We start from the raw sequence: 24,441 nt of genomic DNA on the forward strand, positions 1-24,441 counted from the left end.
TCACGCATTTCACAATTCTTCTTCCACGTTCGCTCGCACAGTTGCGTATATATGTATACAATACCAATACAATGCTATTTTGTGTTTTGTTTTTACAGGAAGTTTCGTAAGACCACCGAGCGTCTATATATATGTACATATACATATATGTAGTGGTGCCAAGATGCATAAACAAAGAATTGCAACGCAAAGCGGATGATGTGAAGAGCATTCGCTCAATTTTATTCAAATTTCACCACACTCTTTCCACGATCATGCAGCGTTTCACTTGGCGCTCTATCGCTCATTCCGAAAGCTATGCCAAAAAGCTAAAGAAACGAAAAAGAATAGATGAAAAAAGATTCGAAATGCCCGAAATATAAGATCCCTAAAGCTTGACTAGGCCTCTTGAATGGCATAGAATGTTCACCAAAAGACTTTCAGTTGCGAGCGGACCTCTGCACGGAGTGGAACAAAATTGAAAAACTGAAAAGAGTACAGTCCGCGGAAAACATTCAATTAATAGAAAATTCACATACATATATATATACATATCTCTATGTATATATATATACTTTTATAATCTAATTTTCTCATATATATACATATATATATAACCTATATATATTTTCGCCCATGTATTTGTGTACGCGAATGAAATAAGATTTTTCAACTAAAAATAGTGCCTTAATTTAAAATAAAATACAAAAACGACAAAACGACGATTTTTTGCTAACTTTGAAATATTAAATCAATAATTCTTATAATAATACTTATATAAAATAAATAAATGTACACACGCACGCATGTTTGAGTTAAGAGTTTGAATTATAATAAATCATAATTTAATCAATTCAAATCGCAACGGCCAATTTGCATTGACTGTCATACTGAAGGCATTCGTAAGATGACTTTCACGCGAATAAAAACTCTAACATTGCTCGTGTGTACGCTACTGGCACTGAGTTTTCCCGGATATGTGAATTGCGCTAATAAGAAAGGATCACAGCCAGCGGCAGCTGCGGCGGCGGCGGCGGCGCCACCCCTCGAGCCCGAAGCCGTTATTGAGGAGGTCAATGCCAAGCAGTTGGAAAAGCTATTGGCTGACAAGGATTATGTTGCCGTCTTCTGGTGTAAGTACACACACACACACACACGCACACCCTTTGTTGTTGTGTAGTAATGTGCGAGAATTTTGTGATCCGGGCAAACGCACGCTGATGGCCGTGCGCGACTCGAAATAGTAACAGAAGCCATATTATATAAATTTTCTCTAGTGAAAATTCTAAAAATTCGCATACAAGTGAAAATATGTGAAAAATTTCGTTGTACGAAATGTCTTGAGATTTTCATTCGGTTTATTTTTTTTTTTTCTACTTTTTTTTTTTTTTGGTTGCTAGTCTCTGTTCAGTTTTTCTATTTTTCCCTCTAGTGGTTTTCCTTTGCGTTCTGTTTATGAGCAGCAAAACGCTTTTGGCTATGAGAAATTGCCGTCTCTCTGCTTTATTTTAGTGCTGTCTGCTTGCGCTCTCTCTCTCTCTCTCTCTCACTCTCTCTCTCTCTCCCTCTTCCACTCTCTCTCCCTCTCCCTTTCTCGCTGTGTCTTTGGATTCTGTAGCATTTAAGTAAAAAATTGGCCAGTAAATAAGTTAGCCAATGCCCGAGGCCCTCCCAGAGCTTAAATAATTGCCCATTTAGTTTCTATCTAAAAAGTATTTTGTGTGGGTTAAAAAAATAACTAAATAGAATCAAAATAAGCTAATTACAGGCGCATACTTTCTCCATTTCTAAAGGCAATAAAGAAACTTTTATTGCAGCGTTTTTTAGCTTATAAAATTGTATATGTATGAGTACATGTATATATCTATATCCATATCTATATCATTTAAATTGAGCGCTAAAATTTTGCATAAACAAAACGCTCTAATTTAGCTGCTTATAAATAGCTAAACCATAAACATGTTAAATAAGTTTTCCAAACGTTAATCACCTTCGGATTGTGGATATTGTTACGCTTGAAGGAATTCATTTCTGAATATGTGGACGCACAAATTTACGATATATATTTAAATATATGTGTTCATTATTTATCAATGTCGCCAGTTAATACCAAAGAAAATAAACTTGAAATTTCATTTCAATTTTTCCAGAAATTAATTTGTTGACACTGAAAAAAAAAAATTATACTATAAACAAATAAATATGCACACATATATATCTATCTATAAAAAATGTCAATGATATATCTACATATTTAATGTTCAGACAAAGAAACAATGCGAAATACAAATTATTTGTGAAGCCTACGCAAATTTCCATTGCAATTGGCCATCAAAATGAAATTGTTTATTTGTTTTTGCTAAATGCCTATTAATGTTATTGCAATGTGTTGTGAAAACAATGTAAACTGATGGATAGATCGCATATAGCCCAACAAATGCAAATTGCAATCAAATCATAAAATCGAATTCAATCAAATATTACGTATACGTAATATGTAGTTGAGCATCTGTTTCATGTATTTGACGGCCATAAAAAGCGTACACCAAACACACGCACACACAGCAAATGAAGTTCAAGTATTTTATAGATATCGTATATATATATATATTGAACCAATGTAAACTGCTTTTAGCTGCTAAAATTTGGTTATTAAAAACAAAAATTTACTTTTGACTAAGCAAAAGGTTCATAGAAATGTGAATTGTGTACAATGTATTGATATTATATATTGTAGAATATATATAGAGAGAGAAAGGCGTGCAACCACCCATACACACACACACATGCACAGACAGCTCTTTGTGGGTGTGTGTGTGTGTGTGTGTGTGTGTGCTGTAATTCATTTCCCTAATAGTTGCTGCATAAATTTTTATGAATTAATTTAGCCAAATGCTGTTGGCAGTTGTGCACACATTAATAGCTAACCATATAGGCGACATATATAGCATATATACAATTTATATATATTTATGCATATATGTATATCTGTCATGTACTATATAGCAATGCAATTTCATTTGCTGCTGCTGTCATTTCATTCACTAGCCAGGTCGCCCAGCCTGCCCAGAATGCCATTTGCGGTTCTTGCTCTCTCTGACTATATATATATATGTGTGTGTATGTATGAGGGGCGCTGGGGCGTGGCTAATGGCATTACCGATGATGATGCATCCCTTTTAGCGCTATGAATAATCGCCGCAGCATTTGGCGTCACACGCGACAGTTGCTAGCCGTCAATTCCCGTTGGTATCTTCATAAAGATTTCTATAAAAACAACAACAGCAACAACAACAATAAATCATAGAAATTTCTATATACTTAGACAATTGTTTTTAATTGCTTTGCAGATGCGCGTAGCTGTGTTACCTGTGATAAGGTTTTAGCGGAGCTCGAAAAAATCGACGATGACACCGACTCGTTCGGTGTGGACTTTGTGAAAATTAACGACAAACGACTAGCAAAACAATATGGCATCAAAACCTTCCCAGCGCTCACCTACTTCAGGTAAAACAGCAAAGAGTGAGAGCAACATCAACAACAACAACAACTGACTAAACATACCCTGTACTATTTAGAGAGAAGGAGCCCATCATCTACGATGGCGACCTGATGGATGAGGAGGGCGTGCTCGATTTTCTAACATCACTCGAGGCCATGGATTTGCCCGATCGCATCGAGGAGGTCAATGCCAAGATATTGCAAAAGATTATCGAGGATACAGATTTTGTTGCCGTTCTCTTCTGTGAGTACAAGTTCAAGTTGTTTGCCATTGCTCTATCTATCTATCTATCTCTCTCTATCTACAAACTATTCTTTGTTCGATTATCTATATATATATATATATATATCTATTATCTATATCTATATTTTGATTATGTTTACTTCAAAGCAGTTGCAGTTTTTAGCGTTAAAAGAAATTTGAATTGAGTTACAATTTACAAAACAAAAGAAATGAAAGTTAAGCTCTCTTGTGACTAAAAAAAAAAAAAAATTCATACAACTTAGGTACAACAAAACTTGAATACAATCTTACCTAGTTATACAAAAACTATTATCTATATATATTGAGATATTTAAATAATTAAATATTAACTAAACTGTTCTATTTTGTAACTAACCCAAGTACGGCGGCAACTTAACTCTATATCTATCTCTCAACTATATATATAAATTTATATATATTTATTTATGTAACGCCTCACACACATATCTCGAAGCATATATAGTATATTTGCAATATATTTGTATGCGTTATATCTATTTAAACGACAACAGGTCCCGATCATGAAACATGCCCACCCCGGGTAATGGGTAAGTTTGTGCATATGTTAATGGGTTGTCCTTTGACTTGTGAATTTCCCGTCACTTCAGTCCAATTAAACAAAATGCAAAATGTAGAAACCCAATAAAAACATTGATTAAACAAAACTTGTACAATTCATCGTAATTTTCCAAATATTTTCCCAAAAACAAAATCAACCAAATTAAAAGTAAACTAAAACATATGCACAACAAAAACCTCGCCTGTAAATATGTAAATATGTTTAACACCTATTCATCTCCCCTTCCACCTTCTGTATATATGTATAAATGTGTGTATATATGTATATATAAATGTACTTATATCTGCCTCTACCTAATCTGATGGTTATAACTCTTAATTTCCTTTGAGCGAAACGAGCAAGCTGGTTGGTTTTTTAGTTAGTTTTGGGAATCGAATTTAATGTATACAAAATATGAGATATAAATTATTTTATACGTTAAATAAGATACCACCCCCCCCAAAAAAAAAAATAATAATAATAATAATAAAAATAAATAAATATTTAAAAAATAATCATTCAAAATCTTTTTAAAGAAATTCAATAGATATTTAAAAAAATAAAATAAAATAAAATAGCTCACAAGTAACTGCTATTCTTTACCCTCTCAATCGCTCTCGCTCTACTGAAGACCCTTCGGTTATCGTCAGTTGAGTGCATTAAGCATAACCCTCTCATGCATACCAATACATTCAAAGAACTCCACTAATCGATCGTGACAAAGCCAATAAAAGCTTCCGATTGCAAATGAACTCGTAGAGGAACCGACGCGATCTAAGTTTTTTCTCAAAGTGTGAATGAAAGAGACAAATATGCAGACAGAGACAAGCGATATTAGCAATTTTAATTAGATATTCGATTAAATTAATTTATAAATATTATTATTATAAATTTATTTTATTTTATTTTTTTTTATACATATATTATTATTATACTATTTTTTAGTAAATAGGGATATATTTTATTCAGCTCAAAATCTTTGAAGAAATATGTTAAATTTTGGTTTATTAAATTGCCTTAGCTTGCGTTATTTGTAGACTGCTATTTAATACATAAAACAAAATACACAAACTTTAAGTATATAAGTTTAAGTCTAAATAATTTATTTTATTTACTATAAAAAACTTGTTTTTTTTTTTTATTTATTTTTTTTTTATATATATATATTATATATTGTAAAAAAAAAAAAATTACAAAATTATTTTTAAAATGCTAAAAGACGACCTTTATTTACTAATTTGAGTGTTTAAAATAGATTTAAGACGCGAATATATTTAGTCTAAATGTAGCTGTAACTATAAAACTGTAAGAATAGATAGCTCATAGAAAACCATTTATATCCATAGATAATAGGTAATGACATATGTAACTGGCTAACCAATTGGCTGATTTCAATTGTGCTATCGCCGCACGCAGACAGAAAGCAAAAAACAAACAAGAAAATAACGTCAAATATTACGTATACGTATAAAAATAAGATTCCAACAACAAGTGAACGCAACAGCAGCAGCATTTACACACATGCACGTCTGGGTTCAGCGCCAGACCATGTTTCTGGCCCGGCGGGCGCAACCAGCCCTAACCGAGTTGTTATAGGAAAAAACAAAAAAGAACACATCAAGTGCAGGAATAAGTCAATATAGCAAATAGAGAAACTAACTTATAATTGTTGTTGGTCTTATGAATAAAACTCGCTATTTGTGATATAATTGTTTCTTGGGTAACCGAGAGATCAGAGATCAGTGATCAGAGCTACTTATATAGACATGATAGCCCCTATAGTGGGAAATAAGTTTTGGCCACAGTCAATATGGACAAAGGAAATGAACTAATTCGTAAAAAGCACATCAACTTATTAGCTCTTAAGAGCAAGTGAGAGGGCGCATAAAGTGAGTGAGAGGCTGATAGAAGCAGAGGGAGTTGGGGCAAGGGCGCGACAACAAAGTGTAGATCAGCTTTATTTATTTGTTTTTGCAGCAAGTTCTTTTTTTATTTCTTTTCTTTTCCTTTCCTTTTTTTTTTTTTATTTTTTCAACACATCAGAAGCCACCTACAATTTTGGTTTTATAAATAGAAATTCAAGCAGTTGGTTGGCCAACAAAATGATTTTTCGCTGTTGCTGTTGCTGCTGCTGTTATTTTTGCTCAATTTTCAAACAACTAACTGTATACACACGCACTCACATAGTCTATGTGTATGTATAGATCAATAGTACGTGTATTTTTATAAAGCGCAGACAGCGCACAAAGGTCTTCGCATAGAGATGATCAGCATGTAGGTGAGACAAGAACAACATATTTTTGCTACCTTCCTCTGTTCTGCATCCATTGTTCTGCCTTTTGTCGAAAATTTCTAAGCGCATCGACAAACGCACATTTATTTTTTTTTTCTACTATTTCTACTTCTTTTTCTGTGGTAGGGATTTTTTTAATACCCTGTAAATAAGTTTTTGTTGTTATTTCGTTTGATTCATTAAAGAAGAAAATATATTTTTGTTTTATATTTATGTCGACTAGAATATAAATTAAAATATGTATATGTGTATAAAAACTAGATAAACTTATTTATTTATTTTTAAAGCTAAAAGTCAGAAGAACTGGAACATCAAAACACACTCAATTCTCTATTAACTTTTGCAGAGTATCTGAATGTCTATCACATTTAGCTGCCCGACTAGTTTTGTAGTTTTGTTTGTGTTGTTGTTTTTTTTTTTTTTTTTCATAGAACTGCAGACAGACAGCCGTTTTAATTGCTTTTGCATACAGCAATACATCAAGATGCTGGCACACACGAGCCGGCATGGATGTCATTATGGGCAAGCTCTTTAGTTGCAGCCAAATGCAATTTTACATAATAAATATATATGTATTTATTTATATATGTATATAATATATATGTATATATTTAGTGGTGTGTGCGCTAGCCGACTGACTTGCACTATTTTTAGTCTCTGCCCAAGTCTGCGGCAAATTCATTAATGCTGTTTTGCATACTAAATGCAATTTCAGCGAGAAACCTGTCAAAAGTATAAACATAAACATGTTTAGTCACTGGCGCTGCACAGTAATAAATTGTGTGTGTGTGAGTGGGTGGGTGTATGTGTATGTGTGTCTGTGTGTGTGACTGTGGGCATTTTGATATATATATTTATATGTGTCTGTGGCCTTGCCACCTTGGCGACACCCACTCACCCGGTCAGAATAGCTGCTCCATGGCAAATATATTTATTGTCTCAAAAAAAAAAAGAATTTTTCGTAAATTTTCTCGAGGTATTTTATTTAATGAAAACATTTTTATAGCTATTTAAAGCAATTAAAATTAAATTAAAAAATATCGAATAAGTATAAAACAGCAAAATAATTTAATTAATTATAATATAATTTTTTATTTTTTATTTTAAAATAAAATAAGTCAACATAACAAAAATTTCTACAAAATAAAAATTAATTAAAAATTGAAAAAAGAATAATAAATAACAAATTTTTTTTACAAATTTTAACATTAAATAAATAAAGTATTTAAAACGTATTTTAAAAAAAATTTAAAAACTATACAAAATAAAAATTGATTCAATAATAAATATTGTAAATTATATTCAAGTGAAAAGTTTTCAAGACACTTGTCAAATAAATACATTTAAATTGTAATATAGAATATTACGTATACGCAGCGAGTGACAAAGGCAAAAGCTTGCTAAACACGAACCCATAGAAAAATTAATAAATTTAGCAAAGCAAATGACAAAGTAGAAAGAGCGAGCTTTTATACAGTTAAGGAGAGAACTGCTCGATATATATAAGTATATATATGTAGGTATCTGTATTTGTATACATACACATATAGAATTATATTTATGGTCTAATAGGTGAGCTCTTTGAAATCGTCTTCAATTGTTTTGTAGTATGCATTTCCGCTGCGTTTTGCAACAGGTTGTATACAAAGATTTCTGTAATTATTTTCCTTTCTTTGTACATTTCCCCTTTTTTTTTTTTTTTTTTTTTTTTTTTTGTAAACAAACGAAATCGAATCGTTTGGATAGGAAAATAATGAGATTTTCAATACCATTCGCTGGCAAACGATAAACGATCCAAATACGATTCCCAATTGCTCGTAGCTCAAGACTATTTCCATTCTATTCTTGTATTGTTGCATGCCCACCTGAACGTTAAATCTATTTTGTACTCAATTAACCTTAACCTTACAGCGCTGCACACGATATAAATACGTTACTTATGTGCCATTAAATAAGCATAGCATAGCCCCACCCATATGCTACACTCTACCCCACAGTGTGTCCCTACCCTTACCATCTATACAGCACGCAAAAAACTAAACAATTTGTTGTGCTACAATAAAAAAAAAAATGAAACAATCAAACACAAACCAAACCAAAGCCCAAGTCTAATGTCAACCTGTGCTGGCGTTGATATTGCTGTTAAATTTTGTCTAATCTTTGCACATCCATCCGTTCATCAGATAAACAGCAGTGCCGCAAGTGCGCCAAGGCCTTGCAAGAATTGGAGAATATCGACGACGAGGCCGATCAGCTGGGCATCGGCTTTGTCAAGATCCACGACGAGGCATTGGCCGATGAATACAATTTGGGCAATCTGCCGGTATTGGTCTACTATCGCCATCAGACACCAATTATTTATGAAGGTATAGCATGCCCAGATCCCTAAACGAGTTGCACCCCTTACAGATATACGTATCGAAAATCGATTGTTTTGTAATTATCGAAACTGTGTCCAGGTGAACTGCAGCGCGAGGAGGACGTCTTGGAGTGGTTGGTGCAAAATAAATCGACCGGCGATGAGGATGATGTGATCGAGGATGTTACATCCAAGACCTTGTCGACGCTCATTAGCAATATCGATAATTTGGTTGTACTATTCTGTACGTATACATGGTATATATATATATATGTACTCGCTCGATAATTAGATCGATCAACGTCTCTGTAGATGATCACGGCAATGATGATTCGATGACCGTATTGGAAGAGCTAGAACAAATCGACGATGACTGCGACAAGCATGGCATACAATTCGTGAAAATCGATGATGCCAAGGCCGCAGCCGATTACGGAATCGATTCGGTACGGAATACAATAACGAAATTCATCTAACTGCAGTTCCAATCAATGTGTATGATCTATCCATGTAGATTCCGGCAATTGTATATTTTGAAAAAGAAATTCCAAACGTTTACGATGGCGATCTCATGGATGAGGAACAGATACTTAAATGGTTGTTGGGTCAGTTGGAACATGATGAGATCGAGGATGTCACCGATGAAATGCTCGATACAATGATTAAGGAAGGACGCGTCATTGCAGTGCTGTTCTGTAAATATATCTACCCCATGATTTAGGCGCTGTTGTTGTTCTTACATCTGTTGTTGTTGTTTGGTTGTTGTTTTCCAGACGACAACAACGACAAGAAATCCCAAAAGGTGCTTGAAGAGCTCGAGAACATTGACGATGAATGCGACGCGCTGGGCATTACTTTCGTGAAAATCGACAATCCCGAGGAGGCCGTCGAATATGGCATCAATAAAGTTCCTAAACTGATATACTTTGAAAAAGGCATTCCAACTATATACGAAGGCAATCTGGAGGATGAGGAGAAACTATTAAAATGGCTAGAAGAACAAACTAGTTCCGATCAAATCGAAGACATTACCGATGAAATGTTGGATTTGATCATTGAGAAAATGCCACACGTAGCCGTGCTCTTCTGTAAGTGATTTCTGGGCCACAAAACCCAGCAGAAACCCATCCAAAATTAAAGAAAATCCCATGCCGGATATATCCCATGCAGCTGTAGATAATGTAACATAGATCGTCTTATATGTCTATATATATTTATATGTTGTATTCCTTGTAAAACCGGGGTGTGTCTGAGTGTCTGGCGTTTAATCAAAAGCTGCTCAATGTGCTTATAAAACTTAATTCATTTCATCAAAAGCGCTTCAACTAATCATAATACATTAATATGAAAAAAAAAGGAAGAAGTTTGAGGACCTCTTATAGTCATATACATATATATTTTATTATATATCGAAATCATAGTATGAAAACAGTTGCAAGTTGAGAGCTTTTCAGTAGTCACTTTAGAAGGCCTGTGATGCGTTTACCTTTCTTATTTTCAATCTCTGTCATTCGATAACCAATATAATCGATAACACAATTCTTCGCAGATGACAAAGATCAAAAGAAATCACAGAAAATCCTGGCCGAATTGGAAAACATTGATGATGAATGCGATCAAAATGATATCGCGTTCGTTAAAATCGATGACGACAAGGAGGCCAAGGAATGGGGCATCGATGAGATACCATCGATAGTGCTGTTTGAGCGCGGCATTCCCCACATCTATGAGGGTGATCTGATGAAGGAGGATGAATTGCTTGGCTGGCTGGTGCATCAGAAGCGTTATTCTGAAATTCCCGAGGTTACCGATGAGATGAAGGACAAACTGGTCGAGAACACCGAACATCTGGCGGTCATTTTCTGTAAGTTCAGATAAAATCTTGTGCTCTATAAAATTTAATATAAATATAATTTGCAGACGATAAGGATGACAAACAGGATATGCGCATTCTGAACGAATTGGAGAACATTGACGATGAGCTCGAAAAGGAGGGCATTGTCATTGTGCGCATCGATAACGCCGCCGAGGCCAAGGAATATGGTCTCGATCATTTGCCAGCATTGATTTACTTTGAGAACAAGATACCGGCTCTGTACGAAGGTGATCTGATGAACGAGGACGAGGTCCTCGAATGGTTGTTGGTGCAGAAGAAAACAGCTACCATCGAGGAGGTCACCGACGAGATTCTTGTCAACTTGATCAATGAGCATGAATATGTTGTCGTATTCTTTACGGGTCCCTGCGAACCGGGCGAGACCTGCGATCGCACACTGAACGCATTGGAGAGCATCGACGATGAACTCGATGAGGCTGGCATCATATTTGTTACCACTGAGGATACCGCCATCGCTAAGAAATATAATGTCAAATCCTATCCACGATTGGTGTTCTTCAGAAATCGTGATCCATTGCACTTCACTGGCGATTTGGATGACGAGGACGAGGTTCTGGCCTGGATCACCGATGATGAAACCCTCGAAATTCCCGGCAAAATCGAGGAGGTCAATGTAAAAATGTTGGATAAGATATTGGCTGAAAACGATCATGTCGTTGTGTTCTTCTGTAAGTTTTCAGAATCTTAACAGAAAACCTAAAAAATATATTCATATTTAACTTTTATACATCTGACAGACGCCGAGGGCGATAAGAAGGCGCAAAAGATCCTCAACGAACTGGAGAACATCGATGACGAATGCGAGGAAAAAGACATCGACTTTGTAAAGACATCCGATGACGATATTGATAAGGAATACGATCTGCCCGGTTTGCCGGCGCTTGCATTTTATAGACATAAGTTTAGAACAATTTACACCGGTAAGAAAAACATAAAATTGATGATGGATATAAATGTAATGAGAAATTTGATTTACAGGTGATCTGATGAAGGAGGAGGAAATTCTGGAATGGGTTATCGATTTGCATGAATCGACTGCTGATGTTATCGAATCGGTTGATCGCAAAACGCTGCAAGTTTTGATCAACGACGTTGAACATCTAGCCGTTTTCTTCTGTGCGTTGAGTCTATATATAGGAGAATGTAATTAGAGTTTAATCGCAATAATCTATCCGCTTTCACAGACGATGATGAGTGTGAGACGTGCCCTGGCATTTTGGAAGAATTGGAGAATATTGATGACGATACCGATAAGCATGGCATTCAGTTTGTCAAATCGAATGACGTGAAGCTAGCCCATGAAATTGGCATTTTCGCATTCCCAGCCCTAGTCTACTACGAGACGGGCGTTCCGATCATGTATGATGGTAAGCTGCCCTCAATATTACTTGCTTGCTAATTGAAATCTAAATTGAATTGTCTTCCATCCTATAGGTAATCTCAAAAATGAAAATCGTGTGCTGCAGTGGTTAATCAATCAAAAGAGTAAGCGTTCATATTTCAAATGTTTTCTCCGCTTTCTAACTCACGCTCATAAGCCAAACATTCAATACCAAATCAGTTGAGCCCACAAGATCTTGGCCAAACTTCAAACTTACAAAAAAACAAAAATCTCTATATATATAGAGATTGCATATCAAATCCAAGCAAGTCGGATATATCCAAATATCATTCTACCCGTTTATAGCCATTTGTAAAATGACAAAAACGTAATGAATACTTTCGATATATATACGATATATAATAGGCAACGATGACGATGGAAGTGATGAGAAAATTGTTAAAATGAGCTATCCAAAAGAAAGTGATGTGGATAAAAGAGAAAGACTAAAGCGTCTGCAACAAACGATACGAAAACAAAGATTACGAAAACATTCACGCGATGACGATGATAATGGCGATGACGATGACAATAACGATGACGATGACGATAACGACGAAGATAACGATGACGATGACGACGACGATGATGATGACAACAATAATGACAATGACGATGATGAAGATGACGATAATGACAATGACAATGACGACGAAGATGATGACGATGAGGATAATGATGATGAAGACGAAGACGAAGACGAAGATGAAGACGATGATGAGAAAGACAATGACAAAGACGATGAAGACGATGACGACGACGACAATGATGAAGATGACGATGACAATGATGACGACAATAATGATAATGAGGATGAAGATGACGATGAAAATGATAAAGACAATGATGATGATGAAGACAATGATGATGATGATGAAGAGGAAGATGAAGATGAGGACAAAAATGATGACGATGAAGACGAAGACGATGATGATGAAGATGAAGACGATGATGAAAATGATAACGATAAAGACAATGAAGATGACGATGACAATGAAGATAATGATGACAATGATGATGATGACAATGATGATGATGACGAAGATGATGATGATGATGATGATGATAATGACAATAACAAAGACAATGACAATGACGACGACGAGGACGAAGACGAAAACGATGATGATGAGGACAATGACGAAGATGACGAGGATAATGACGATGACGATGACATACAGAACGATGACGACGATGACGATGAAGATAATGATAAAGATAACGACGATGATGACGAAGATGAAGACGAAGACGATAATGATAATGATAACGACGACGATGACGATGACGATAAAGATAACGATAACGATGACGAAGAAGAAGATATCAGCAAGCAAGTCTATAAGCACAGAGCTAAAGGCAGAACGATACATCGGCTTTCTGATCTATGCTCGGGTCATGTTATAGATGAAATAGGTAATACGTGAATGTGAGTTGCCATTGCCGCACTAACTGAAGTTGTTTTTCTTGTTGTCAACTCCTCTCCCTGAACTGCCAAACCAAATACAATTCCGACCATAATATACACTACAGTATTTTCATTGTCTATCTACAGACTTGGGTAAAAGGATTACAAGAAATGCATTTCATAAAGGTAACAAAAGCGATATATACATATATATAAATGTGTGTTGCGCTTAGCTTTTGTGGTAAAGCAATTCATCTACACCCATATGAAAATACGAAACATATAAAAATATGAATATATGATATACAAACACACATCCACACACACAGTCTAAAAGCCACGTCAATGTTTGCCCTCGTGAATGTATTAAAGACCTATCCAATGCTTCGATTTACCTTCAATACTGTTTGAAGTCCCCCCAACCTATACCTTCTCTTTCTCTCTCTTTCGCTCTCTCTTTAAAATAAAGTAAACAAATTTGGTAAATAAAAAATTAAAAATAATGCAAAAATCATAGCTGACACAATGTTTGACAATATATATAAAAAAAAAAAAAACATATATTATTTTTTTTATATTATACAAAAAAAAAAAAAAAATAAAATCAAGCAAATGTTAATAACTTAATTATTTGGATTATTGATATAATTATTATGTTCTCTTAATACTTAAGCAAACGTTTTTATTTGTTATAATTTATGAATAATAACCGAATCGAACCTGCTCTGCTAAATAATTATAAACAAACGAAAAACCAAAAGCTAAAGAAAGAAAAAAATAATAATAATATATATAATTAAATATATATTATATAGATGTAAAAAAAAAATGTAAAATGTACAAAACTCAATTAGAACTTAATACCTGTACAGTCAGCATCAAAAGCATTTTGTCAGTTATTAGTTAAAAAGCAAAAATTAATATTGAAAAAACGATTTTTGATCAAAAACAAAAAATAAACAAAAATTAATTTTGTTCATTCATAAAGCACGCTTAATTACTTTAGAAAGAAATCAAAGATTGAAGAAAAAGAAAAATCGTACTAACTGCTCTTTGTGGTAATTTCGAAGGTGTTGAAAGAATGATAAACAAAAAATGATAAAACGATTTTTTAAATAAAAGCAACTTTTATGACTTTTATTTCGTAATTTCTCGCCTACTCTTTATGCACTTTTGTTTACTTTTTTCTTGTTAGTGATTTCTTTAAATTAAAAAAAAAAAAAAAAAAAAAAAAAAAAACAAAATTAAGAACTAAACAATCTGACAAAATGTTTTTGTTTGTTTGCTCACAACAGATGACGAATGTTTCTATGTTGGATTGGGTCACGACGGCCATTCAGCTAAGCGCGGCAACAGTTATGTGCCCAACGATTACAAACCATTCCAATGCTGTCCAACCAAATTGGAGAAGTCAACGAAAGTTCCTAAAATGACCGCCCAGCGCATCGGACACAGTGATGGTGAATCGAGCAAGCGTCAAGGTGGCAACTTCAAATTTGCCAGCACAACCAACCAAAAACCATCGAGCCAAACACCAAGCAAACCCAAGCCCAATGCCAATGCCCAAAAGCCGACACAAAAGCGCAAGGTTATCAACAACAATGATGATGATGATGACGACAACGATGATGATGATGATGACGATGATGATGTGCCATTGGTGAAAGTGTCGTATGCCAACAAACGATCTGGCCAATCGAACAAGAAGCCCCTGAACAAAGTGCAAGATCTGGATGATGAATCCGTTGAGGTGGAGAAACCAAAGAAATCGTCGAAAAAGTCTGGCAATAAGCTGAACGTTAAAACCGGTACGTCGCGTGACAATACGAAACCAAAATCCCACTTTCCAAATTGATAGACACAAAAAACATACATATATCAATAGACAGAGATTGTTCAGTTTTGAAACCCATATATTTATAAATATATACACCCATCCAAAAAAACACAAAACAGACATATCTGCTTGTAATTTGATTTGTATATTTCTCTCTCTCTTTTTTTTTCTCTTTTTTTTTTGTGTCTTGCAGGCATTAATTTTTTCCAAAATCGACTAAAAAATTTGTATGACCTCATTTTTCAGGATATCTCTCTGTGGGAGTAAGGCAACAATATTAGATAAAACAAAAACAATTTAAGAACACGCACAAAAACTGTTTGTATGAATGTAAAATTAAAGTAACAAACGAAACTTTGAAATGCAATGTAAAAACAAAAACAAAAACTAAAAAAAAAAGCTAAGTAAAGCAAAGCACGCATAAGTCTAAGATCTAAGAGCGCTGTAAAAATAAAAAATAAAACCTTGAACAACAGGTTACTTTATATATATATATATATATGCATATATATAACCCTATCTGAACGATCAAGTGTAATGTGTGATTTTTGTTTGTGATTGTCATGATTATCCTAATTTGTAAGTGCATCCAAAAAGACAACAACAACAACAACAACAACTTAACTCAGCTGGTTGTGTAACAAAGAGCAAACACATATGTATATACATACTAAAAACATAAACATTTTAGCTACACTGCCCAACAAGAACAACAATGCAGAAAGAAAAGTGAGTTGGATGCACAATGCGTTACTTTAATATATTTAATACCCGAATATTACTCATACGACATGTTAAACGAATTTTTCTAGTGAAGAACTGTCACTCATTTTGTTCCACGCGTGCTGCAGCGTCAACTGCAGTGGAAATACCAATTGGCCAGCTCGCTGATCAAGTTGGCCACGCAACTCACAAATAAACAGAAAATTTTAAACTCTTTTTGGTACTTTTGCACTTTTGCGCTAATTAACTTTTTTCTCTGTTGAGGCTGCCTGTCTAAATAAACAATTTTGTTGCATTTTTTTGTCAATGGATTTCGATTTCAATTGCGCCAAACAACAAACTTTGTTCAAATTTCAAAGCAATTACTGCAACAACTTAACTTACTATTAACACTAAAAAAAAAACAACTATTAACATTATTCAAAAAATCAAAAAAAAAAAAAGGTCTAGATTGTCAATAACTGAGCATAAACTACTTTTGATACTACTTACTACTTTTATTATTTTTTTGTTACGATATATACAATTTACATTTATGTATGTAGCTAGCGTATAAAAAAAAAAATACAAAACAAATGCTAAATATTTTCTAAACAATTTTACAATGAGAGAGAAGCGCAAATACAACTACTATATACTATACTATATATTTACATAGCTAACTATAAAAAGCCTGAACTAAACTACTTTGTTGTCTAATTCAATATACTCGCTTCTATGCATCATACAGTTCGTATACTTAATATAAATATACAAGCAAAATGGCTGTCAAATCCGTTGCGACATTTTGCAACACTGGCCTCGCAAACCGCTTTCTCTTTCACTGTCTTCTTTTCTCTGCTCTGGCTCACTTTTAGCCAATTTGTTATCGATATTTGCAACACAAACAAAAGAAAAAGGAAACGAAAAGAAAAACTTATCTAATTTTATTTTTTAAGCTTTATAAAACTATTTATATATTTGTTGTTGAACAGCAGTTGTAAAGATGAACACAAAAATTATTGAGAAAAAAAAAAAACTCAAGCAAAATGTGTATTTTGTTAAAGTTTTTATGAACTCTTTTTAAACTATTTATATGTAAAAATCACACCCACAAACTTTTGTAAAATTTAATAGCGAAAAACTGAAACAATTGTAAATTGCAAATGAATAAAAAAATAAACCAAAATTTATTTAGTTTTCTAAGCGTTCGCACAAATACAAAACAAAAAAAAAAAGAAAATAGAATTTATCATGTTTTGTTTGGTTTTCGTATATCGATTGCGGTAATTATTCATCAGTTATATATAGATCTGAAAACAGATATGTAAAAATTTGTTTAAGATTTTGCATTATTTTTAGTCAAATTGTCAGCCAAATGAAAAATATTGCCTCCAGTTGCCACAAATATTGGCACAATGCCCAATTGTTATAGAGAGAGGAAAAAAAGCAACAAGAAAAACAAAACCAAGAATTATTAATTTTGTTTATAAAGAGAAAACAATGAAAAGAACTTTTGATTGATTGACCAACTGCAGCGAACAGGTATGTGCGCAACTGAAACCGAAAAAAAATAAAAAAATAAAAATTTAATGCCAAAACAAAAAAATTGTCAAAAATATTTAACTAACAATTCGTTTGCCATGCAGGTAATTTGGAGAGTAACGAAGAGGTATTCAATTGGATATTGGAACAGAAGGCCGATCAAAGCATTGAGCTTATAAACCGCGATCAACTAATTGAATATATAGCCACCAAAGACTTTTTAGCGGTTGTCTTCTGTAAGTATGCATAAGGTAAACCTAAGCATAAACCAAACTGAATAAAAATATCAATAAATAAATATAGATATCAATATATACATATGTACTTTAGTATTTTTTTTTTTTTTTTTGCGCGCCCACTAAAAACTGTAACTGCCCAACAAAAGTTGTTTAAGAATTTCTCAATTTTATTTAGGTATATTTTCTCATTTATGAAACGTTTATACTTCTCCCATATGTCTTGCAGATAAAGAGGATGATCCGGACTCGCCGCGCGTGCTGCGCCACATTGAACTGATCGACGATGAGGCTGCCGAATATGGCATTTATATAGTCAAAATGCACGACAAGCTGATGGCCAAGAAATATGGCTATAGAAATCCGCCCGGTTTGACCTATTTCCGCAAGGGCAAATATATCAACTACGATGGCGACATCGATGACGAAGAGGAGATCCTCGACTGGCTGACAAGTCCTGCGAACATGGAAATGACCGATCACATCGAGCAGGTCAATCGGAAAATGTTTGAGAAAATACGCAAAAATTCCGATTATGTTGCCGTCATATTCTGTAAGCCGCTCAAACTCCATAGAGTTTTGGCATATTTGGGAATTACTTCTCTTTTATATACCCATCACAGACAGCGACGAGTGCAAGCAGTGTCCACGCGTCCTGGCCGAGGTGGAGCACATCGATGATGATGCCGACAAGGCTGGCATTGACTTTGTCAAAATCGACGACAAGCAAATGGCCAAGGAATATGGAGTCTTCGCACTGCCCGCGATTGTGTTCTTTAAGCCCACCTCCAAGGAGCCAGTTATATACGCCGGTTAATATCAGAAGAAACAGTGATGGACAAACTTCAGTTATTGAAATTGTAAATTCTTGTTTGCAGGTGATCTTTATGAAGAAGAACAGATCCTATCTTGGTTACTTACGCAAAAGGATCCAAGTGGAGATGTTATTGAAGATCTCGAAGGCGAAAGACTTGTTCAATTAATCGAAGAGTCTGGCTCCATTGCCGTCTATTTCTGTAAGTTCAATACAACCAAAACGTCTGATATATTTAACAAATCTAGCTAATTACGAGGTGTGTTCGAAATTTGTGAATTTTTAGGATTTTTTTTAAAGATTTTGGTATATTTTTGAGATATGCGTTGATTGCAGCTTCATTGCCTTTTATTCCATATAAATTTGATACAGAGATTCTAGAATTTGGCTTCACTTCGAGCTCAAGCAGAACAGCTGTTCAATTGATGGATCATGCAAAATGATCGAATTTGTTGGCACTTGAAAATTTAATATAAGTTAGTCTATGCATATAAAAACATAAAAAATATAAATTATTGTTTATATCCGCAGAATTTTTATATTTTTTTAATGAATTTATGATTTTAAAAAAAATTATATTGGTATTAAAAGCAATACAACTTTAGTGAACTCCAATCTGAAGCCTAAGAATACAAAAATGAATTTTTAACTGTAAAAAATATTAAGTTATTGAGTATTGAATCTCAGCCATTAAAATTTCAAAGTACTCAAAGAATTCTCTTCTCTAAAGAAGCATTCCATAAAGTGCAGCGTGAACTTCTCGTGCCTTATTCAACCAACAGAAGACTCAAATTCACTAAATTTAAATTGAATTTCCCATTCAATCATCCATTCAATCAAAAATTCAAATTCACATTATTTCTCGAACAAACCTCGTATTAGAAACCCCCCAAAAAAAGTAGAAAGTTTGTTAAGTCTATCAAACGTTTTACAGCTGCAAGCGGTTTGGTGACATAAAACTATGCTCAAGTACAAGTCAAGTAATCAATTTTCCATAGCATACTTTGCAGCGCATTTAATGTTGTTAACGTCTCGCATTTTGTCACATTTGTCTTAAGTCAAGTACTTGGTATATTTTATGCTCACTCTTTTGCGCAAACAGTTTGCAGTCAATATGTGAATCACATCTTTAGGTCTTTATTATTTAAGCTCTTATTTATCTATATACAAATTTGATCAGCGCTAAAATGTATCTAACCAACAAGACTTTTTACCACATTTATATATTTCTATCAAAAAATATTTGAACAAAAAATACTGCACAAAAAAAAAAAACAACAAATCACATACTGTAGGGAATAAGACCAAATGCGATATTTGCAATTCGAAAGCAGCGCGCAAGGCGCGTCTGAAAAAGGAGCGCGAACAGCATCAACAGGATGGCGGGTCAGCTAGTGCGGCCGCCGCCTTTGGCAGCGATCCAGAGGCAACTGCTGCGGCTGCCGAGGCAGGTGCTGCTGCTGCTGGTGGTGCTGGTGGTGAGGGTGGAGCAACGGATGCTGCCGCTGCAGCGGGCAAACATGAAGATGGTAGCGCACCCAAACGTGACCAAACAATTTAATCAAATGGAATGAGTCCAAGAATGTTTAACCAACGCACAAAAACACCCAGCACACCTACACCTATACCAATGAACACCTGTACACACGCACACATACACACACACATGTATATACATACACCTGTGAGAATGTCTTACCCAAAAACAAAAAACAAGAAATTTGCTGTAGCGCACCTTCACTCCAAGCACACACAAAAACACAAACACACACACACTCTCTCTTCTTCTCTGTCTTTCTCTAGCTTTCTCTCTCACACTCTCTAAATGTGTCTAGCTGTGCTATCTTCTTACACATGTATATATACTCTATGTGCCTTTTTATACACACATACACACAAACACACAAAGTTGTTGAACCCGTGCTTAGTTTCTGTGTAGTTTGCTTGCTCGTAGTGTGTTCTTTGTATATTATATACCTTGCCACGCCCCTTATGTACCCTTAAAAACCTTCTGTTGTTTAGTGTGCACACAATTTCTTATAATATGCATATTCCTCCTTGTGAAAAAAACGAAACAAACCTCTCTTAGATGCCGATGGCTGTGAGCAGTGCACCAAAGTCTTGGAGGAGCTGGAGAATATAGACGATGATTGCGATAAGCATGGCATCACATTTGTGAAAACTCGCGATTTCTCTGTGGCGGACGGCTATGGAGTGCACGAGTATCCGGCGCTAGTTTACTTCGAAGGCGGCATACCCAATGTATTTGAAGGTAAGGGTAAAAAAAAAAAAAACCTCACCTGAAACCCAGTCACCTATCTGTTTAACTACCTTCAGGTGAGCTCAGCGAGGAGGAGGAAGTTCTACAGTGGCTTATAACACAGAAAACTGAGGATCGCATTGAGCTGATAACACGTCAAATGCTCGAGACTATGGTCGAAGAGACGCAATATTTAGCTGTTTATTTCTGTAAGTATATGAACTCTATAGACGATGACACTTAACCAAATCCTATCATAATCTCATATAATATCAATTATATATCATTATATACCCTGGCACTCCACCACCAAATGCACCACTGCACCACTGCACCAAATGCACCACAACACAAAACACCACCACCACAACCAATCCAAATATTCCATATATATATACACACATATATATTCGTGTGTGTATGTGTATATTCCAATTCAATATCCGTAACGCCGCAGTGCCGGCTGAGCGCAAGGGCAAGCCTCCCGCTTACTGTCGAAGTTTCTGCTCACCCTCTAGTCTTAAAGAAAGCAACCTGACCACAACCAAATACTCATCCAGCCAATTCGTACAAAGCTACATTTCGCGCAAAAGAAAACGTATCCAAAAGCAAGGTATTCCGTATTCAAATCGTGCCAAAGCCCAACGAATTATAAACGAATTTTTTTAAATATATATTTAAATAAAATCACGCGCATGTTTCCTGCTAACCAAGATAAACAATTCTAAAAATTCTAAAAAACATAAAAACCAATCTCTTTGCTCTCTTCTACAAACTCTTATACTAACAAGAAAGAACTTTGCAGTCGGGCAGCACCGACTACATGATACTCATTCACGGTCCAAAAAGAGTTCAATTTTGTGTGGTAAACTGTAAGGCAATTACTTCATTTTCCCATTGTAGAGCTTAGCTCCGAATTGCAAGATATAGCTTTTTCAAAATTAATTTTCGGTAAAAGAAGCTAGAAAATAAAAGCTACCCTAAAATAAACATACAACTATGGTATAGCCACGCCTTCAGTCGGCAAAAACCTATCCAATATCTATTTTAATACTAGGTAGGCAGCCCCTGTTCAAGTTTCTAACGTTTTAGATAACAGCCTTGCCACGCCCCTGGTGTTTGTATCGGCAAAATCTTATCACCTTACCACACAAGTATACCCACAAATATACGAGTTTATCACTCCCTGAATGAGTATAAAAACTAAGGCTACTAAATGTATTATCGACCAAACTAAATGCCCCACCCAACTACTTAGGGTACATACTTTTTACTTCATATATAATTAATTAAAAAGAAACAAAATTCAAAGTTATATTAAATTAAAAATTCAATTCAATTAAATTACAAATATTAAAATTTAGTTTGGGCGCGAATACCTTTACTTTTTGGCGTTTTCTCTTTATGCGTTGCCTCTATAACTTATCTAACTTATCTACTACACAGCGAGCGCTTCACATTCATATATCATAGTTATTATACAATTATTTTAATATTAAATATATTTTATTTATGTTTGCCAGACAAAATCAATTGTAATATCTGTGATCAGATATTAGAGGGTCTCGAGCTGATTGATGATGAATGCGATGTTTTTGGCATACACATGGTTAAAATACAGGATCCACAGTTGGCCAAGAGATATTCCATTAAGACGTTCCCCGCTTTAGTTTACTTCCGGTGTGTAATGTTTAAATATAGAGAAAACTGGTTCTAATAATAATACTATATACATATATCTTACAGCAATGGCAATCCTTTGCTGTTTGAGGGCGATCTGCAGAATGAACAATCTGTCCTAGAGTGGCTGATAGACGATGATAATCGCGAATTGGCCGATGAAATTGAGGAGGTTAATGAACGCATGTTGGATCGTCTGATGGCTGAATCCACTTTACTAGTTGTGTTCTTTTGTAAGTAGGAAGAATTACCCAAAATTTCCATGAGAGTTTAACGAATTTTCTTTTAGATGATGATGATTGTGCTGAGTGTGAGGAAATTCTGGAGGAACTGGAAGAAATTGATGGCGAGGCAGATATGTTTGGCATTGACTTTGTTAAGATTGCAAGCGTTGAGGCGGCCAAGAAATACGAAATTGTCAATATACCCTCGTTGGTATATTTCCGGTAAGTTAGGAACTCAGTCAGCTCTAATATAAAATAGATATATTATTAACATCTATTTACTTTCCAGCAAACAAGTGCCCGTTCTCTATGATGGTGATTTGCATCAGCATGATAAGGTTATAACTTGGCTAACATCTCAGGATGTATTCGAAATTAAAAACGAAATTGAAGAGGTTAATCGCAAAATGCTTGATAAGCTGCTTGAGGAAAACGAATTTCTATCCGTGTTCTTTTGTGAGTGTGCTAAATAGTTTATAAAAATTGTAGATATTTATAATATATAAATATCTTCAGATGAGCACAATCAGCCGGATAGCGTGGCCGCGTTGGAGAAACTGGAGAATATTGACAGCGAAACGGATAATCTGGATATAACTTTTGTCAAAATGGCCGATTCGCGCTATGCCAAAAAATGGGGCGTTACCAAACTGCCAGCCATGGTCTATTTCCGGCGTCGTTTTCCCAGCATATATAGAGGTAAGTCTAGAAGTGAAGCTTCCCCCGCTTACAGCACACTCTCTCATCCTTTTTGGGTACCTACGATCGATCAATTGCCTGAGCAGTTGCTGTTCGGTCGTGTAGTGCAGTAAAGTGATATATGAGAGCGGAAGAGCCTCACTTTCTTATGATAGCATAATTATTAAATATGATTATCAGAATGTAGTTACTCCATTTGCCTTATCGCAACTATTCTATTTATTATTATTAAATTTAAATTTGTTCCCCTTCTCATTTCACAGGCGATTTGCTCTCGGAGGATGAGGTGCTCGAATGGCTGCGCAAGAATCGCTTCCGTCAGCCAGAGCTGAACATATTCATGTACGCTCTGATAGCCCTGGCGCTGGCATTCGTTGTCTATACCGCGTTTCTGCTGCAGTGCTTCAAGCCGGCACCGCCTCCGCCCGTGCAGCATCCGAAGCAGTCGTGATGAGATTTTACTTAGTGAAATTCAACTGTAGCTCAACTGCAACTAGAGAATTGTTGAAGGGATTGGCAGCTACGAGAAGGGCGTGCCAGAGATGCGTAGAGGAGCGAGAGTACGAGAGCAAATGAAAAAACCTAAATAAACGATACGAACACACACGAACATACACACACACACACTCACACACACGCAGACAACTAAACATCATCATTACATTACATTAAACTAAACGAACTATCATCAAGGAATCGTCTAAATTAGACGACTTTTAAGCAAAATGACTTTATAACGACAGAGCCGACTATGCTGCCCCCAAGTATTGTGCGAGAGAACCAAAGAGAGAAAGAGAGAGAG

General features: G+C 35.1%; 1 protein-coding gene across 18 annotated transcripts; it reads left to right on the plus strand.

Moving 5' to 3' along the window:
• The first annotated feature begins 410 nt into the window (after window positions 1-410).
• On the plus strand, window positions 411-24,285 carry LOC6579106 (putative leucine-rich repeat-containing protein DDB_G0290503). 18 transcript variants are annotated; one of them, XM_044010865.1, is made up of 28 exons: window positions 412-1,112; window positions 3,330-3,486; window positions 3,558-3,724; window positions 4,258-4,293; window positions 8,781-8,963; window positions 9,057-9,200; window positions 9,269-9,402; window positions 9,471-9,651; window positions 9,730-10,044; window positions 10,506-10,820; window positions 10,877-11,521; window positions 11,591-11,773; window positions 11,832-11,969; window positions 12,038-12,220; window positions 17,831-17,962; window positions 18,192-18,515; window positions 18,586-18,774; window positions 18,841-18,978; window positions 20,072-20,305; window positions 20,866-21,048; window positions 21,114-21,245; window positions 21,494-21,649; window positions 22,560-22,716; window positions 22,783-22,949; window positions 23,006-23,162; window positions 23,230-23,396; window positions 23,457-23,639; window positions 23,903-24,285. In XM_044010865.1, exons 1-28 carry the CDS (start codon window positions 887-889, stop codon window positions 24,088-24,090), a joined length of 5,514 nt encoding a protein of 1,837 aa, XP_043866800.1. In that variant the 5' UTR covers window positions 412-886; the 3' UTR covers window positions 24,091-24,285. The 18 variants fall into 18 exon arrangements, with proteins under 18 accessions (XP_043866815.1, XP_043866800.1, XP_043866801.1 ...); XM_044010866.1 differs by lacking the exon at window positions 4,258-4,293; XM_044010867.1 differs by lacking the exon at window positions 21,494-21,649 and having other exon boundaries at window positions 413-1,112.
• Window positions 24,286-24,441: the final 156 nt, after the last annotated feature.

This window comes from Drosophila mojavensis, unplaced genomic scaffold (assembly GCF_018153725.1).
Source record: "Drosophila mojavensis isolate 15081-1352.22 unplaced genomic scaffold, ASM1815372v1 contig_80, whole genome shotgun sequence".
In the NCBI taxonomy this organism is placed as follows: domain Eukaryota; kingdom Metazoa; phylum Arthropoda; class Insecta; order Diptera; family Drosophilidae; genus Drosophila; species Drosophila mojavensis.

Excerpts from the sequence above, each read along its gene's own strand:
- LOC6579106 (XM_044010865.1), top strand. The coding sequence starts at position 887 with ATGACTTTCACGCGAATAAAAACTCTAACATTGCTCGTGTGTACGCTA. Across the intron at positions 8,964-9,056 it reads GACACCAATTATTTATGAAG|GTGAACTGCAGCGCGAGGAG; the intron begins GTATAGCATGCC and ends AACTGTGTCCAG. Across the intron at positions 10,045-10,505 it reads ACACGTAGCCGTGCTCTTCT|ATGACAAAGATCAAAAGAAA; the intron begins GTAAGTGATTTC and ends AATTCTTCGCAG.